We start from the raw sequence: 18,542 nt of genomic DNA, 5'->3' as shown, positions 1-18,542 counted from the left end.
GGGCAGGTGTTGTGACTCTTCGTCGCCCAGTTGGTGGCCTGTCGTTGACAGAGTGTGTCTGGTTATACCGTCTCGCCAGGTTTGAAATTGCTGGCTGTGAGCACCCAAGACGGCGAGCCACAGTGCACTGCCCTAGTCCAACCTCCAACATGCCGATCGCATGAAGGTGCTGCTCACTTGACAGACGTGGCATATTGATTTTTTTTTTTCTGATTTTTTTTTTATTGCTTTTATTCAAGCTTGCAATTCAACAGCTGAAATCACTCCATATCCAGTGTCCAATCAACAGTCTCACTAATTAGGTGATTAAGTGCATCTGCTTCTTGTCCCACTTGTGGATGCCTGTTAGCAGGTACTGCTTGTCCACTTTGCGGCCCATGATGAGGTACATGTTGCCCAGGTTGTCCAGCTGCTGGCAGGGGCAGTCTGCTCCGTTCTTCAGATACAGCACCAGCTTCTTCATATCCTTCTTCTTGAGGCTTCCCAGCTTCAAGGCTTTCTTCTTCTTCTGCAGGATCACTTTCCGGTCCGAGTTTTCCCTCTTCACCTCCTTGATTTTTGTCTTGATGGCTGAAAGAGAAGGAGGGATTTTAATATCTGTGTACGGAAAGCACTTCAAAAGCAGAATCAGCCATTTACGACACACTCAGAAACAAAAATCTTTCTGTAGTCGCTATTATATTTAAGCCATTTTTTTAAAGTGATCAAAGAGGCAAAAAAAAAATGTGAACTTATTTTAACCTCTGGCTCAAATCAAAGCAGGTCTCAGACATGAAGGTCAACATGCATTTAGTTATAAATAAAATGCGTGCACATGTATTTGGTAGACATTTGACAACATTTCGGCTGTGCAAACATATAAACTTACATAGTTTAGAAACTAACGTTCCATTTCTGAATGGAAATTAGTGCCAGTCCAACAGCTATAAAAGGGGATTTGTACTTTACTATACTCTCATAAAATAGGCATGTTCGGGTTTTAAATACATGCCTCGTTGTTAATCTGCATAGGCATTTATTTACTTGTGATGGACAACAGAAATTAATTTACTGCGGTCACGATGCTGTGACTGAATTGTGTTTACATATAAGATGAAGAATGTGTTGTTTATTAGAAATATAGCTTCATTTCAAGTTGGCAGGGGTTCAAGACGCACTCAGTAAAAGCACATTGCACAAAATTGCAAACACGTTGTGCAAACTTGCAAGGGCTCTCGTGCTTTTATTAACAGGGCAGGCAAGGGTTGTGACACAAAGCAGGAATCCACCAGTAATGTGTTTCAATCAAGCCTGCATGTAAAAACTACCAGTAATATCCCGAATAACAGAGTGGCCGGTTAGACTACCGCGTCCCATCAGTGGATAACTCATAGATAATGGAGGCTTAGTGGTCCAGTGCTTCAAGAAAAGAACTTGCTACCAGGAGATTCCAGGTCCAAATCTCAGCCACTGACTCACTGTGTGTGACCCTGAGCAAGTCACTTAACCTCCAATCAACATGATCCACTTAATGAATGCTCCACTTTGCGCCCTGTCAATGTAAACCAATCCTGTCTTGACAGCATCGACTCTATAAACGCTCACGACTGTGTTAAAGCAGATGCCGTAAGCAGCTTTGCAAAGCTGTACTAAAGCACAAAACAGTGACCTTTAAAACGACACGCAGCAATACACAAATCAATAAATAATGCTTTAGCATGCGTGCGTCAGACCCTTCTTTCTATATTACATATCAAGGCAATCAGTTTATTTTTTATAAATTTTTAGACAATTATGCTTGCTTGTTCTTGGCTTTGTCACAGAAGGGTGTGTATTTACTATGCTCTATAATCAAAATAATAACCGATAAAAAGATAAATCCTCGAGTAATACCAGTAATCATGCCACCGGCTGGGAAATGCAGTTGGATTTGTTTCCCTTTGTGCTTCCAGCTGTATATGAATGCATCCTTCAGATCTTAATTACTATGCTCCGATGTATTCTGATTTGTTTTTTAAAATATCATTTTGTATAAACACAGACCAACAGAATTATATTTCACTTTCCTGTGTTTATTTGATTTTATTTATTTTTTGAGGCTAAATGAAAGAAATTGCTGAATTTCGCCTGCAACTTTTCCATGCTTGTGGTTGGTACCGTGTCAGTTCTGCTTAGCAACCAGCGGTTGGGGTGAAAACAATCTATGGTAACCTATGGCAACCTATAAAGCCTATGGCAATTACAGGGGGTTGTGAACACAGCAGTGTTATATTTAATTCAAGCGACAACAACTAAATAAATAAAAATAATAATAATTTAAAAATCCACTTGAGACATGTGCAGTTACATGGACAGCCTGTCAAATGTCGCTAAAGAAAGACCCCACTGGGACCAGTCTCTCCTTAGCTTTTTCAAAAGCACGTATCCACCTCTCTTTTCAGACTTTGTCCTTGGGAAAACGGTGGAATGAAGGCTTGCTGCCTGTCATCAGTATGTGATTGCTACACTCGACTGCTTCACATTGTTCTGGCGTTTTGTTTTTTTTAAAAAACAAAACACACTGATAGTAACAGAACTTCACACAGTGATTATATGAGGCGTAACTCCACTGTTTTCACCCCAGACGCTGGTTGCTATGGGAATGGTGCCAGAGGTCCCGGATGCCCGTTGCCCATGTTTTTTTAAATTTGATTCTTATTTTTATTATGCCCTTCTACCTTGCTTGTTGTCATGCCTTTGCTCAATTAAAATAAAACACAACCCGAAGAGCACGTGGGAATTGGGGCACTGCAGACAGGTCCCGGTAAAAACAGCCTTGAGTACAAAAAATAAAACTGCACTTTTAATGAAGCTGTAGGATGAGAAACCCAGGCTGAGAGTCACATTTTTCAAAATGTCAAGTTTTTCAATGAGTCAGCTTTTCGTCTCTCTCTTTCTCAGCCAATTAACCCGAAGCCATGCCGTCCTGTCCTTACTGATGATATTTGGCTAAGGGAAGGGAAGTGGACGTATTCTCTTTTGGGCGGGGGATAACTCGGTAGCTGCCCCCGCCCCCCACTGCTCCCAATAATTGACATTGTGCTCTCGCTGGTTTCTGGGCAGGGTTTGTGCAGCGCTGGGGATCCCCTCTGGCTGTACCATCTGTCAATCTCGCTTTCTTCCCTACTTAAGTTATGCACTATTTTTGTCTTTCGTTTTGTGTTGGTCCTCCTCCTCCCTCCTCTTCTTCTTCTTCTTCTTCTTCTTCTTCTTCTTCTTCTTCTTCTTCTTCTTCTTCTTCTTCTTCTTTTCTTCCTTCACCGCATTGTCCGCACAGGGCTCCCTCTGGGGGGGAAGTGAGTCTCACTCTCCAGCTGGGCCTGGCTCCGCCGCCCAGGTTCCTTGTAGGTGAGAGGGGACCCCCAGCCACACCTGTTCTTTCGCAGCTCGTGCACTTTAGCCTGAGAGAGGCTCTAATCTATACGCATTTCTCTTAACCCTCTCTCATTTTCCTCCAGGTCCCACGGGCATCCAGCGGGTGCCCGGCCCTCACTTCGGGACTCATACCTGATGGAGGTCGGTTCTACAGACGGGGCCTGTCTAGATCTTTTTCCTTTCCAGGTCCAGGTACCTTTCTGTCCCCCCGGGGTAGCCGGGTCTCCGTACCACCAGGCAAGCTGCCGGGACGGGTCCTCCACATTCTACTGGGTGATACAAAACATTTGGCCATAGCTGTGTACGCAGATGTCAGCCAGATTTACGAAAAGCATGCATTTTTTAATTTTTTTTTTTTTCTAAGTGGAATTAAAACCTGCTGGTATGGAATGAATCACATTGCAGTCTATGAATACATTATGTTCACACACCAGTAGTTTCACATTTCCAGTACGTCTTGTCAGACAAGCTGCAGTGCTCCAGGGACTGCTCTGTCTAACGTTCTTCCATGCATGTTCTTCATGGCAACATGCAAACACACACAGTAGATGAAAAGGACAGCCCTGCACTGTTCCAGTAACGCAACATTGAGCCAAGCATGTCCCAGCCTGCAGTGCAGCTGGTCACACGACAGCCCAAGCCGCTAACACTGCCTACTCAACCAGCATGCTTATTTTAATCAGGTTCAAAAAAATGAATACACACAATTGAAGCCAGTATTTCTCTCCCCAACCCCACCTCCTTTTTCTACAGAGGCTCTTTTCCAGATGTTGTAGCTAGTCCTACATATTCAGAGGCACAATGCTTTTAATCAAAATAAAAAACCACAATCGATTCATATAGTATGCACAATAAATACTGATCTCTCCTGTATGGTTTTTTAGACAACCAGGTGGCTTAGAAAGATACAACAGAGTTCCTTTTATGAGGTAAATTCATTAATATGCAAAGGATTGAAAATCTGAAGCGTGTCACATTTTAGATCTATTAAAAAGACACTAGGCTGTATATCAAACGCGGCTGTAGTTGCTGGTCAAATTCTTGTAACCAAAGCTAGTTTCACTGTTCCGATTTTAGACACCACTAATGACTTTTAGCATACAGCTTTCTTCAAGAGGTCCAGGGGTGAAAAGCTTATGGGCTCCCAGTGGAGCTCAAACTATTCTGTTTGTAACCCTGACACTCTGCATTTTCTGCTAAAAACAAGAGCCTGCAACTGAAAAAGAATCCTTCTGAAAGCGTGCTGTTCTTTCCTCTTCAAGAGCACTCTGGAGATCAGGAATCCAGCCAGAGGACACATTAGGTAGGTAAGAGGAGTCGACAACAGACAAGGGACTGACTGTCTCACTAGAGGCAATGAAATGCAACGATTTCTCAATCTTGGTGCTGTAGAAATTCTGGCAGTTTCAGAAAACATTAAAAAAGAAAGAAATAAAGCTTGCAGTAAATATAAGACAAGCATATTGTTGGAAACAAACACAAATATATCAGTAGCTTCACTAGATCAGCAACAATGTGATCGGTTTTATGTATTTAAATCTGCATGGTTTATGAACGTGGCCTTGTTTTTGCAGGCTACAGCTCAGCAGATCCAGCCACCCGTTGCAGGGTTTTAAGGCATTTTGTTCCCTATCCCAAAATGGGATAGCATAACCCCCACCACCAGGGGGTGACCTGCCAAAAGATTTACATTCCAATATGCATTTCTGCTACAGCCATTGCTTTCCCAGCAGGAATGAAGATTATCTTAATTCATTTCTAGATTTATTTCTAGACTATAGATAATCATTGACTTATACTAGACTAAGGGTTTTAGTTAACATTACTTGAATATGTCAGAGATGTTTTGGTTTGTAGTATATAAACCCCAAAACATACAAATATTGGTTTTATTGGTTGGCTTTAGATTGCTTCTCTGAAGAGCTTTAGGGTGTAGGATAAGGATACACACACACCATTTTCTAACGATTTATCTAAACATGCAGACGTGACAAGCAGATATTGCTAAAAGGTTTGCATCACCCTATAGAATTAATTAATTTTGCTTCATAAAGTCGAATGAAACCTGCTGAATAATGTTATGTTAACATATTGAATTACATACAGCTTTGGGCTAATAACCATGGCGATTTCTGAATGCCAACACTTTTATTACAAAGCTATCCGGCACAGACTTGGTTGTCAAGCCCAGGGTGATTATGAAAGTTATTTGTCCTGCTTGTCAGTCAGCCATGTTCCCTGGGTGGCTAATAACATGATTAGTTACAGGATCTTGACTGGAGAAGCCCACATCTGTCTGACCCAAACAGGACACAAGCCTGTCAGTCCTGTGTAAAGTGACAGGCTTGTAGGGTATCAGTAACACGAGCTAAGACAGGCTGTTTAATGAGAGTTGAGAATACATTAGGAGGGTGTCTGGTTTCCTCCCTCCCGGTTCTGTGTGTAGATGTCTGACAACAGAAGTATCAAGGTGAAGGCAGGTAAACCAGCCCAAAACTAACATGTAAGAGATCTGTTCTCTGTCTCCCACTTTGGTATTTCTCTCCTTTGAATGATTCAAATTGCTTTCTGCCTGCTTTTCCTTCTTTTTTTTTTAAATTGCTTTTTATTTCCCTGAGTGCCTTTCGGTTTACCTTCATTCTTTAAGTTTGCTGAACCTTGTCAGAAGTTTTTTTTCTTTTTAAATGATAAGTCAATATCCTTTGGTTTTTCACCTTGGTTATATAGAAAGCCTGACAGAGGGAGATCATCAGAGAGACCAGAACCAGAGCAGGAGAATCCCATGAATGGGCAAGTTGCAAAACCTCGGGTCCATTTTGTATCTACAGTTGATTTATATTACACCAGATTTGTTTAAAAGTTGGAGAATATACATTTAGCAGCTCTGCACAAAGTGATAATTCCATTATTTGGATCCACAGGTGAGGGTCGTTGCTGAAGAAGCAGCTGCATGGGTTGGTGTGGATTTCTGTTCTCCAGAGCAGTAATAATTAGGAACCCAAGCAGCTGTTACTTCACTTGTTTTACTTTGAATGGTACAATCAGCCCAAGCAACACCATCTCACCTTATTGTCAGCACCCGATTTCTGTGCAGAGCTTAATCCAAATAATTCATTTATCCTGGACCCCAAATACCACTCTCGTTTGAATAAACTATGTTGGCTCACCCAAGCGTCAGATGAAAAGTTCACTGCAAAGCCGGGCTTTCAAGCCAATTTTAACCTTTAGCTGCAATCTTTTTTTTTTCTGAATATTAAATCTCTGTGTACATTATCGCTTTTGACTGTGAACTGAATCCTTCATTGACCCCTCAGCTCCTAGGAATTTTGTCTAATAAACCCTCCTAACGGAGGACTGACAACAGATTTGAAGCATTTGAAATGTGATTAAGTGTGGTTTATTGCTTATTAAATTTGATCCGCTAAAGCAGACTTACCAGCGTTTCACACCTCAAATCATGTTAGGGCTACAGAAAGTAAGATAATATACGTTGGCTAACTGCATATCCATTTTACATTCCATAGAACAGAGGGCTTAATGCCTTTAAGAACCTTTACCAGTGACCTTTGTAAAACATGCTTGGTTAAATAATGCCTTGCAGCATGAATAACAGTTATAACAGGTTTCATTTAGAAGAATCAATTGTAACTGTGTATCCCTGTCGCCAATGTTCTGTCAAGTGTACATTTTAGAACTCCACAAGTATGTCACACAAGAACCCAAACAGCAGACAACGCTTTGAATTTCTCAGAACTGATCAGTGCAAAATTCTTCACGTGGCACTTCCTGTTATTATTTGCAATTCCAGACATCAAGCAAGAACCTTTGGTTAGCTGCTTAAAGCACAGAATGGCTGCAGCATTGAGCTAGAAATTGTTCCTTGACAGCTCAGTTGAAAGATTTTCATTTTAAAAGCAGCGGTGTACCACAATCATGTTGAATTTTACACCAATGCATAATTCCTTTGTGTCTGTTTACTTCATTCTTCATTGATGACAGTTTGTTTGCATTGAAACCTGCTTGACACTCTGTCACTATGCAAGCCATGCAGGCATGCTCCTGCAACTAGTGCAACGGTAGGAGGTTATAATAGAAATCCTCAAACCGTTATAAGGACAACATTTTCAACAGCACCTTATAAGGCAATAACCTTCTTAAATCTATAAATATCTGTAAGGGTCACTGTACATGTAATATATAATGTTTAAACATAATGCTTCAAATCAAGAGAGCAAGTAATTTTCATGCTATGAAATGCAATTATGTGCTTTGACTGACACAGAGATAAGCTCACTTATGAACTTCCATGAACTACCTCAAAAGACTGCTACACAGACCTGCTTGGGATGACCATTATTCTTAAAAGAATAAAAAAAAAACACAAGCTGCCAAAGGACAAAGTGGGATTTAGTAGTAAATGGAATCAGAATGAGCAGCTTTTATAATGAAGAGGTCATAAAAGAGCAGTAAAATTTAAAAAAAAATAAAAAATCAAGCCGTTTTATCTTGAACTTTCTTTGTCCAGATTCTTGCTGCAGAAGTGGGTGCCACCGCCAGTAAACCCTTCGGATTTACTAAATAATTAGATTTATACACAGCATTCGGCACTTTTTCCAGTGGTATTAACTTTGCGGTTTGTGGAACAGAATGTAATTATATGCAGGAAAAAAATAATTAGTACAATACAATGCCTAAAAGCTTCTAAAACAGCCAAAAAAATAATAGTTTGACAGACAGTGATCAGTATACATTATGATACAATATTACCGCAGCCTTGGAGTTATGCAATACAACAGACAAAAGAAACAGATGGTACTGGAGTAACATAATCTAATTAGAATGATGTGGTTCTTGCTTAAAAAAAAAAAAAAAAAAAAAAAAGCTTATGTCAAAAAAATTAAAAAAACTGCAAAGGAAGCCAAGACAACAGAAAACTAAATATGATGCCTTCTGCTCCCCCGCCACATTACAAGGGCATGTTTAATATCTTAAGTAATACTGTTCACTTTTGTTTCCCAGCTGAGATTTTGTGCATCTTACTGTCAGCACATGTGAATGTTGGCTAGTGCGGTTTGTCATTTTCTTTACCAGTTCGGTCTGTTACTAAATGTTCCTGTGGATGACAATGCTAGTTGTGTATCAGATCATCTGTATTGTATACAAACATGTAGGGGAATGCTTCCAAAGGCAAGGCAACCAAGTTTCACAGAATCTTGACATGATCTAATACAAGTTATAAAAACGTTTCAGCTTCGCTGAAAAGGAGGAATCGAAAACAGGGGGGAAAAAGAGTGAAAGAAGGGGATAAAAGATCTTTGATCTTGCTTGCCTGTTGGCCGCATACATGCCCTTAGGGATGGTTTTGAAAAGTGCTGGGGAAAGAAGCGACCCCTGATAGCTGACGGTTCAAGTTTCACCTCGGGGTGAGCACTGAAGCATTAGCGGCCCCGACCTGGAAAAGGCAGCCGGTATTGCTGTTGGCCGTGGCTTTATCACTTCCACAAGCCAATGGAAAACCAGCATGCTGGGTAACCTGAAACTCCCCGGGTTCACCGAGCAATGACACTGCCAATTAAATCAGTCTTCCTACTGCTAATCTGGGAGAATAGACGAGCAATGGGGGAATTCATTTATACCAAAAAAAAAGGGGCATCTGCCCCCCCATTTCATTAGGAAATGCAGGAGTTGAAGGTAATCCTCCCAGCTCTCGGAGAGACACCCCTGAGACACAATCCCAGCAGTGTCGCAAGGGTTAAAAGCAGAGGCACCATTGTTATTATGTATAATACAAGGAATATTAGCTGGCTCAGGATACAATCAGTAATACAATCAATAAGGCAAGTCCCTCTGTGCTTGTGGGATCAGACAACTGATACCCCTGGCTGAATAATGCATTTTACTAGGCATGTGTTATTGTATTATTATTATTATTATTATTATTATTATTATTATTATTATTATTATTATTATTATTTTCTTTTTTTTATTGGAATAGAAAGTTTCCATGCTCAATTTATATTTTAAATAGCACAATTACAATAGCTGACCACTAGCATCAAAGCTAAAGAATCTTAACTACCACATGCATATTTTAGTCCACATATTATTAGTATCCCTGATACTATAATTAAAAAAAAAACAACAACAACCATTGCTTCTGCACATACATTCTGACTAGAGAGTTCATCTAGGGCCATGGCAGTTATTATAAAATAATTGTGCTGCTGGCAAATAAGCAGCAAAGGGTTTATGAGAAGCGTTACTGCAGGCGATGCATTCATAATCACCCTCCTGGAGAGCCACAGTGTTCCCATACAGCCTGCGGAATGTGCTGGCCTGGCTGTAGGCTCCCAGTGAACACCCTTGCAGAGGCTGCCAAGCCAAGCCCACGCTCTCCACCTGCTGTGAAACCTATTCTCTATTCCGCTGGCTTGAGTTGAAGTTTATAAGGGCTGCAACTGAAGTGCATGTCATATTTCTGTCTGCAGGCTGCTGGTATCTCTGGTTAAGAGCTGGCAAGGCCACAGAAAGGGCTGCCGGTTGTCTCCCGACAACTTCCCTGGAGCCGAAGGTAAAACATTAGAAGGGTGTGGAAGCTCTGAAAAGGGCTTCTCTTTTTTTTTTTTTTTTTTTTTTTTTTAAATATACAAATCAAGTTAAACATACACAACCACTATCAAAACCATTTAACGTTCATAAAAGTAATTAAAACTTAGACATGTTGGGCCTTTCCAGCCAAGCTTGTATCTGTCGAGGCAGGCATATATTGTGTCCCAATGGTTCTAGCCAAGAACAGCGTGCCAAGAGATATTCTATCTAGATCCTCTAGTCCAGCGGTTTTGAACCTGTGGTATGTGTGCCAGTACTGGTACATGACAGGCTTGTAACTGGTACACACTGGCAGTTCCGTATGACGATATGATTCCTCAACCACAATGCTCCTTTAATCGGAATGTATCAAATCTGTGTGTACCACTGAATCACCGAGAAATGAGAAATTACGATGAGAGGCATGCGGTCTCTCAAAGTTACTGATGGGAAGCTAACCTGTTGTGGTCAAATCTTGTCAAACGATTAGATAATGCCGTCACATTTTCACTGAGAAAACCGGTTGTATTGGGATAGGTTTTTGGCTAAGATTGCACATAGCTACTGGTACACCTGGTGGTGCCAGCTGGAAACACTGGTACTTGAGACAAAACCACTGCCAGAAACTCACCACACCAAGTTCCTCGACAACCTGCTTGCTACAGGACTAGGTAGCACACTCACAGCCTCTTCACATACAGAACTGTATCATGGAATCAAGATCTGGCTGCCAAAACAAACATTGTAACAAACTGGGACAGATGGTAGATTTTTTGGGGGATTTAATTTGGATTTTTTTTAACATTACTGCAACTGCAGTTTGACGGCACAGACGGAACTTTATAACGCACTCTGTAATGATGTTGCACTGCAGTTTAAGTATACTCTGTTATTTTTGGTATCAATTTACAATTAATCTAAATTGATCAGTCAGTAGCAGAGGTAGGATTTAAAACGGTGACCTTTTGGTAACAAGCCCTGGACTTTAACCACTGGACTAGACTGCAATGACAATAATAAGAATGTAGTGTCAGTAGACAGCATTGTTCTAATGCCACACACAAGACATTTCTGCTTCCTTAAACCACCCATTGGGAACTCATCCCAAACTGCTTTCGCATATTTAGACAAGAAAGAAAACTGTGAAAAGAAAAACAACCAGCTGTCATTTTCTGCTGAACCCCTGCTACTTTTACCAGAGGGAGGGCAGTCCGTGGACAGCTGGGGGGTGGGCTTGTCATTAGGTGTTATTAATCTGACTTAACTACAGAACCTGCCCCCGTCAGGTTTAAAGATGACAGGACCACTGTCCTTTAGGCCATGATGCAATGGCCCTCCTGGGAGCCAAATGGCCAGACCCCCAATGGACCAGAATAACGACCTGCTGATAAAATAGATTAAACATGGAGAAGCTGTCAAAACACTGACCACTGCGGGTGGAGGTGGGAGGGAATGTTTCAGCTCCTACAGTCTTCAGCCAGACAAGCTTTCTCTTCCTGGCTGTTTATTTACTTTAGGCAGCCACCCCAGCGTTAGTGGTTTAAAGAGGGTGGGAAAGCCAAAGTGCTTGTAAAGCTGATAAAACCCAGGGTTCACCCATAGCGAGTTATCCAGTTTAGAAGTGTAAAAAGGTGGAAGTGAGCACTCAAGCAATTTGCAACTTTAATTTTGCAGCAGTTATGCAGCATGTTGCAATCTTAAAAGGTCTTGTGTTACATTGTTTGGTTTTAAATTCAATTATAACGGTTGACGACTAAAGGTCTCTTGTGTAAAAACTCTCTATCTCTTGTGTAAAATGGACTAAAATAATACCTTGTGTCTGACTGACAGTATCAACAAATTACTGAACTGTGAGTAGGTCAACGGTGGGCAGACCAGCTAAATCTCTTTCTTTGGAACGCAAGGACATAAAAACACGCGCCTCTTTAGAGCCTTGCTTCAAGATCGTTTTCTTAAGCAGATGCGGTCAATATTTTAGTGCATCTATGTGGTCATCACTTAAATGCTTTGTACAATTAAGAATTTTTTTTGGGACAGACGTTACCCTTAAAAAAAAACAAACACAAATAGAAACGGCACCTGTTCTGTTTGTACCAGATTGGTATTAATAGTGAATGATCAAGTTGCCATTCAAAAAATAAATAAACACTGAAATACAAAGATAATTGAACTTGAAAACCAACCAGAAGGCAGCCATGAGTTTCTCCAATTGGCTTCCCTAGCTAATAGGGTCACATCCCTATTACTCAATGTTACTGCTGTTGTGTTGGGGGGGGGGGGGGGGGGGTCAGCATTATAATCAGGGAACAAACCACAGTCTTGTAATCCAGCCGTTTGTAAAGTGCATTTCAATAAGATGTAATTCTAACATCCCGGGCTGTCTCTTGCTTCGAGTCCCGGACAGTTAGAACGCGTAAACACTCGAGGGATATTGACGTTACCTAAACTTTGACAGTTTCTGCACCATATCCAAAAAGGCACAGGAGTGGGAGCCGTATCTTGAAATGAAAACAACCTAAAGCAGCTGTCAACGCATTCGCCCCACATCGTGTTAGCTTGCCTACTCTTCATGCTCTCCCACGTTGCCTAAGCATCTGACCTGGCTCTGGACTGAGAAAAGCAAGCCCGGTGGGCTGTGTGGACAATGCCAGAGAGCCCTCACACAATTCAGCAAAAGAAAAGCAGCTCACGAATAAAACAAAGGAAGCATAGGGATCGGAATCCCAGCTGAGCAGATTCCAGACAGCAACATGTGCTTTAACCCCTTAAGGCACACAAGGAATTGAGTAGTTGTTTCTTCTTAACACTTGAGAGCGACTCAAGTATCATGAGGAAAACGAACAAATTTGGATGACCAGATCTGACCTGTCAGTAAATTTTAAACCCTGTTTCGCACACCTCTTTGCAAAAATAAGAAAGTTTGCATTATTTTTATTTGTGGGACACATCACATATGTCCCTGGTACCTTAAAAGGTTAAATATTTGTGGAAACTGACCATCTAGCAGCAACATGCTGTATACTTGTGCTGGTCAATCTTCGCAATTTCATACAGTTTTGCGTCCTTCTTCCCAGCTGCTTTCATTTCTAGGACAATCAGGACAATTTGGAGGCAGGTATAAGCTAATGCAATGCCTTGGTCAGTGCCTAGCCTATGGTCTCAATTTAAACGAATACACGTTTTTAGCTGTTCGGTTTTCGTTTATGGGATTCTCCATGCTCATGATCTAAGATTTAAACACATCATGAAATAATATGACTTTCACAAATGAACACAGGTTTCCCATTCAGTACAGGAGACTCGCTGCACTTGCCTGCAAGTTGTTTAAAATGTTTTTGTAAGTTTAGACATGGGTTTGTTACATAAGCTTGATAAACCAAGCCATCCGTTGTGTTTTAACAAGCGTATGACATTTTCTTTTAAGTAAACTGGTTTAACTCAGTGTGGGGTGTCTATAATTCCGATTTCCTCTCAACACTGGAGCAGCACCTTCCACATCCCTACAAAAAAAGAAAGATGCACCAGAGACAGATGCTTCAAGACACAACAATCAATCAATTCCAGTTAAATCAACTGGCATTAACAGAAGCTCAAGGGGAACGCTCCAAATACATTTTAAGAAACGACAAAAAAAAAAAAAAAAAATACTCTACTGAACTCCTGAATTGTAAATGTCTGGTTATTTTAAGAAAAAACAAATGAATTTCCAGCTTAAATCTGTGCAAGATGTATTACCCTGCAGCTTCCACAAGTTAATTGAAAGCAAACGAATTTCCCTGGCATTCAAATAATTTCAGCTCAGACAAGGGAAATATAAACATGTTAAAACATTAAAGCTGCTGCAATGGTTTATAGAGAGGATAATGTCAATAGGCCGTGTCGGACACCAGATGCTTGATAAGTTTTGAAGAGTTTGAAATGCAAGTCATAACGAAAGGGCTTCCTTGTCACATTATACATTCTGTTTAATTATTCAACTATTATTTAACTATACATTACAAATCATATAGTATAATGTGCTTTGTAAGGTACAAGTGGGAGGCTGTGTGGCCCAGTGGATAAAGAAAAGGGCTTGTAACCAGGAGGTTCAAATCCCAGCTCAGCCACTGACTCGCTGTGTGACCTTGAGCATGTCACTTGTGCTCTGCCTTTCGGGTGAGAATTTGTTGTAAATGACTCTGCAGCTGAATAGTTCACACACCCTAGTCTCTGTAAATGGCCTTGGATAAAGGCATCTGCTAAATAAACAAATAAAACTTTTTTTTTTTCTTCACAAAATGTTAACTTCCAGCACAATGAACTGTTTGTGCTACTTACTCTCATCACCTGACAAATTTGCAGGAAACATTTTTAAACATTTGGGCCAACCAAGCTTAAAAATCCATCTGAAATAAATTAATAAAAACTGAAAAGTTTTCTGAGAGAGCTTGCATAAGCGCTGTTAAAACCTTGTCAAAAAATGTGAAATATGTAAACTTGCGGTTTTCCTATATTGATGAAGGGTTCAGCAAGAGCTTGCAACTGTGTAAACGTATTGCTTCATGCTGTGCACTAACAGGAACATAATATCAAAACAGGAGTACACACGTCAAGTTTAACCCTTTGAGGTCCTATGTAGGACCAGGTCCGACACTACAATTTTCCCTCTCCGGTCCAATGTCAGACCCTGTCTTACATCATCAAAAAGACGTCAAGCACAGGTCTCTAGTTGTTTTTTCTCTGGAAAAATCCAAGAAAACCTTTCAATGGCCGAGCGGAGACCGATAGAAGCTGAAAAAAAAGGGGGCGGATCTGAGCAATACACCACAGAGATAACATGGACACAAACAAACAAGACAGCTGCTTCCACATCCAGCGCTCAAAGAATATCACGGACATTTGCAGAGCTTTTTGAGATGTTATAGTAATAAATAATGACTTGGATCCCATTATTGAGGAGTTTGGTGATAAAATGAGTGATCATGAGAGGATTGATCAGTATGCACGACTATGAAGAGGTATGTGATAAATACAGCGAACAAGGGGTGGGGCGGGGCTGGAGATGCAGTACTGAGTGTCCTGTTGTGGGGCCTTTTAAACCTGTTTTACTGTGAATAAAATTACTTTTAAACAGCGCGTGTAAAATAAACAGCGCGTGTGAAAATAAATTGGACCCGACACGCCTGACAGGCGCTGAATAAATGGACCACTAAGGGTTAATATAATATACTGTATAAAACAAAAAAGATATACTGTATAAAACAAAACTAAACCTAGGAGAACAACAATGCCATGTGTGAGATACATGACATCTCAGGAGCTGTGCATTTACCTGTCCTTGAATATACAGCTGCTTGGAAACCTGCTTCTGCCATTTGCAAAAACGTACCAGACCTACGTTCCTTCAATCCGTATGCATTGAGCTCAGGCTTGTGCTGGCTGGATACTCTGGCTCCATCCCAATGAAACTGTCAGAAAGAATCTGGAAAATGGTACACCACAATCTCAGTGGTTTTGCAAAAGCTGGTTTTGTTGGCATCAAGCGCCAATCATCTTTCTGGTGCCAAAGGCTTATCAAATCTGAATCCTTAAGGATTGGGTCAGAAACGATTTCCAAAAAAACAAAAAATAAAAAAGCGTCTGATTGCCTTATTGGTCAGAATAAAATCATTAATGAAAAGAAGACAGCCAGGCAGCACAAAAAATAATGATTCCTGAGTAACTGCGGACTGCTTCCACGAATTGGACGCCCAGCATCAGAAAGCTAAACCTGCCTGGATTTGTTTAGGCTCCTGGGTGTTAATGACAAAAAATCAAGACAGAACACATGTCTTAATTAAACAAGTGTGTTGTTACAACAATATATACATTAAAACAACAAATGAGAGACGTGTTTTTAAAGGTAATGTATTTTAATGGAAACAGCAAGAAGGTTCGACACAGCAAACATCTCTAGAAAGATGCAAGGATGAAAATAAGACTCTCATTGCAGTGCAGCTTCATCTATTCCAGGTTTTACTACGAGCTTGATAAGCCACATAACAAGCTCAGGTGTGTCTTACTAAACTTCTAGCAAAAACCAGGAATGGATCAAAATGCTATACAATTGGAGTCTTATTTCATTCCCTGCAATAGCACTGCAGACTGCCATTGTAGCACAGGGAAGACAAATTCTTGTTTGAGGCCAGGACGTACCGCTGGTCTTGGAAAGATAAACAGGCTGCTGCCACTGTGTTCCAAAGTTAGAAGTTAGTTTAGTCTAGGAGCGCATAAGGGACTGATTTGCAGTCAGAAAAATTAATGCGATAGAACAAACAATATTTATTAAAGCTTAGTCAAGACAATACTACTTTATACAAATTTTCATTACATCTTTGGCCTTTGGCGTCACCTTTCGCCCATAATTTAGTTTGCTGATAGTGGAGAGGCTGGCTGTAGGGAAGCCAGGGGCAGGGGGGCAGGAATGCTGCCCTCCCCCGTTAGACAAAGCCAAAAAGCAGGTACAGGCTGGGGAGGAGGAGGCAAACTCTGGCGCACAGCGGGGACGAATGGACTGAGGTACGATATAAAACCCTTTCTAGCTGATCATTGGAAGTGTTGCTAATCGAATGATGAATGAGATACAAGCCACATGACCCACGATGTCTGGTAATGGAGGCGCATAATATGCTTGATGTTTACGTGTTTCAAAGTGAATTCCCTTATCTGAACCATCACTTTGCTGAACTGATGTCTCTTTAGAACTTCATTTATGACCGGTTAGGACACATTTATTCAGTACATTTACACAAAACAGAATTCAATTTTAGGAAGGACTCTAAGCTATACATCTGAAGACAGTGACAAGAACAATAGGGCCTCGGGTCATAGCAAGTAGATTCCCCAACTCTGAGATTAAAGGGTACGTAAGGACCTTTTTATTTTATTGTGTTACATGTTCCCATGTGTTGTTACAACTGTTTAAGTAAGGTGTGTGTATTGTTTTAATATTTTTTTTTTTACATTTTGACCACTTTTTACAAATGTTTTAATTGCATTCCTCAAGATGGCTTCACATGTATCTGCATGGACCTCTCAGAACTACATTTTCTATCATCCTCCTGCTCACTGGTAAATCCATCTCGGTTACATATGTGAGCAGGAGGATGATGGGAAATGTAGTTCTTGTATACTCTTTAAACCGGTCTAGAAGCTGTAGCTCATGGTTACCAAAGCACACTCCTACTTAATCTAATGGCACATTGTCTTGCCTATTTGGATTTCAGGACTAGTTTGGAATGATTTTTTGTGTTGTTGCAATGGACAGCCAGAGCTTAGAAGGCTGGTGACCTGAGCAGTGATATTTCCACTGTGCTCCACCCAGTACACAGATAACAATCGCCAGCCTGTTTGAAAAGCGTAAAAAGCCGCAAGTGCTGTTTGGAATTAGAACCAATTCATTTGCTACAAGGAAGAACCCAGCAGTGAAAAAAAAAACCAAAAAACAGCAAAGTTATCAATCTACAAAGCCTGGAGCACTTACCATACAGATTAATAACAGTTTGCATTAGTAACAAAGTTTTAGAAAAGCTGCTGGTAACGGTACATTTTATACCAGGAGAATCGGAAATTGGCGATTCCAGAGGTAAAGGGGTTAACGAAAGTGTGGGAAAGACAGGGTGAAAGAGAGAGAGTGTTGGGAGTTCAGAACAAAGCTCACTTTGATCCAGATGTTAAAAATCACAGTGCAGTACAGAATCCTCCCAGTGTTTCAAGGTTCACCCCTCTCCTGTTGCACCACTAAGGGTTTAAATCACGGTCAAATACATTCAAATAAATATTTTAACACAGCTGTGTGTGTGCCAGGCAAAAAAAAAATAAAAGGAAAATCTAGCTTAAAGTCATATTTTTCCTTCGCCCTGAATCAGATCAATATTTTTCAAAGCTGTCAGATATGGGGACCGGGTGACTGGAATTTTAAGGTTCATTAAAAGTTTGAATTGTATTAAATCCCTTTGCTTTTAAACTGGGGCCTTTTTTGTTTCATGTAGGTATGCAGAATAAAAGTATGCACTGTGGGAAAAATGGAAGTCATAACCATACACCATTATAGCTTGTATGGTTTCCAAAAGCTTCAACAAACATTTCTCGCATTATATATATATATATATATATATATATATATATATATATATATATATATATATATATATATATATACAATTATCTTTGTTATTTTAAATATGGGTCAAAAAGTGGCCCAGTATCTTACAGCATATGAAGATCATTTCACTGCTGACCAGGGACCCTTGTGAAAATAAAGAACTGAGTGGAATGCAAGTGGAGTTAATGAAAAGATTTCTCGACATTGCCTTACCGAACTCGCTGGCACACATGTGCTCCAGGATGACGTCTGTTTGCATTTCGTTGTCACATGGCGGGCAGATGCCAGAGTCTGCAAACAGAAAGAGGAAGGTTAGGAAAATAAAGACTCGAAGGAGGTGCTGTCCCACCCCAGGTCTGTGCAACAGCACTGGGACTGTTGCACAACACTTGGATCCCTGTATGAAACCCAACACGGTATAATTTAACCCCTCCAGGGT

At 40.6% G+C, this 18,542-nt stretch overlaps 1 protein-coding gene across 1 annotated transcript in view; it reads right to left on the bottom strand.

The window, feature by feature from the left end:
* Positions 1 to 298: 298 nt before the first annotated feature.
* Positions 299 to 18,542, bottom strand: part of LOC121303043 (secreted frizzled-related protein 1-like) — a 29,247-nt gene continuing 11,003 nt past the window's right edge. Inside the window, exons 2-3 of the mRNA XM_041233438.1 lie at positions 18,317 to 18,394; positions 299 to 570 (exon numbers count right to left, since the gene is read on the bottom strand). Of these exons, the coding sequence (XP_041089372.1) occupies positions 299 to 570; positions 18,317 to 18,394 (350 nt within the window). The remainder of the gene's footprint in view (positions 571 to 18,316; positions 18,395 to 18,542) is intronic.

The sequence above is a fragment of the Polyodon spathula genome, chromosome 31, assembly GCF_017654505.1.
Source record: "Polyodon spathula isolate WHYD16114869_AA chromosome 31, ASM1765450v1, whole genome shotgun sequence".
Lineage (NCBI taxonomy): Eukaryota > Metazoa > Chordata > Actinopteri > Acipenseriformes > Polyodontidae > Polyodon > Polyodon spathula.
Note: the sequence above shows the minus strand (reverse complement) of the source record. Positions and strands in the feature narration are given on the sequence as shown.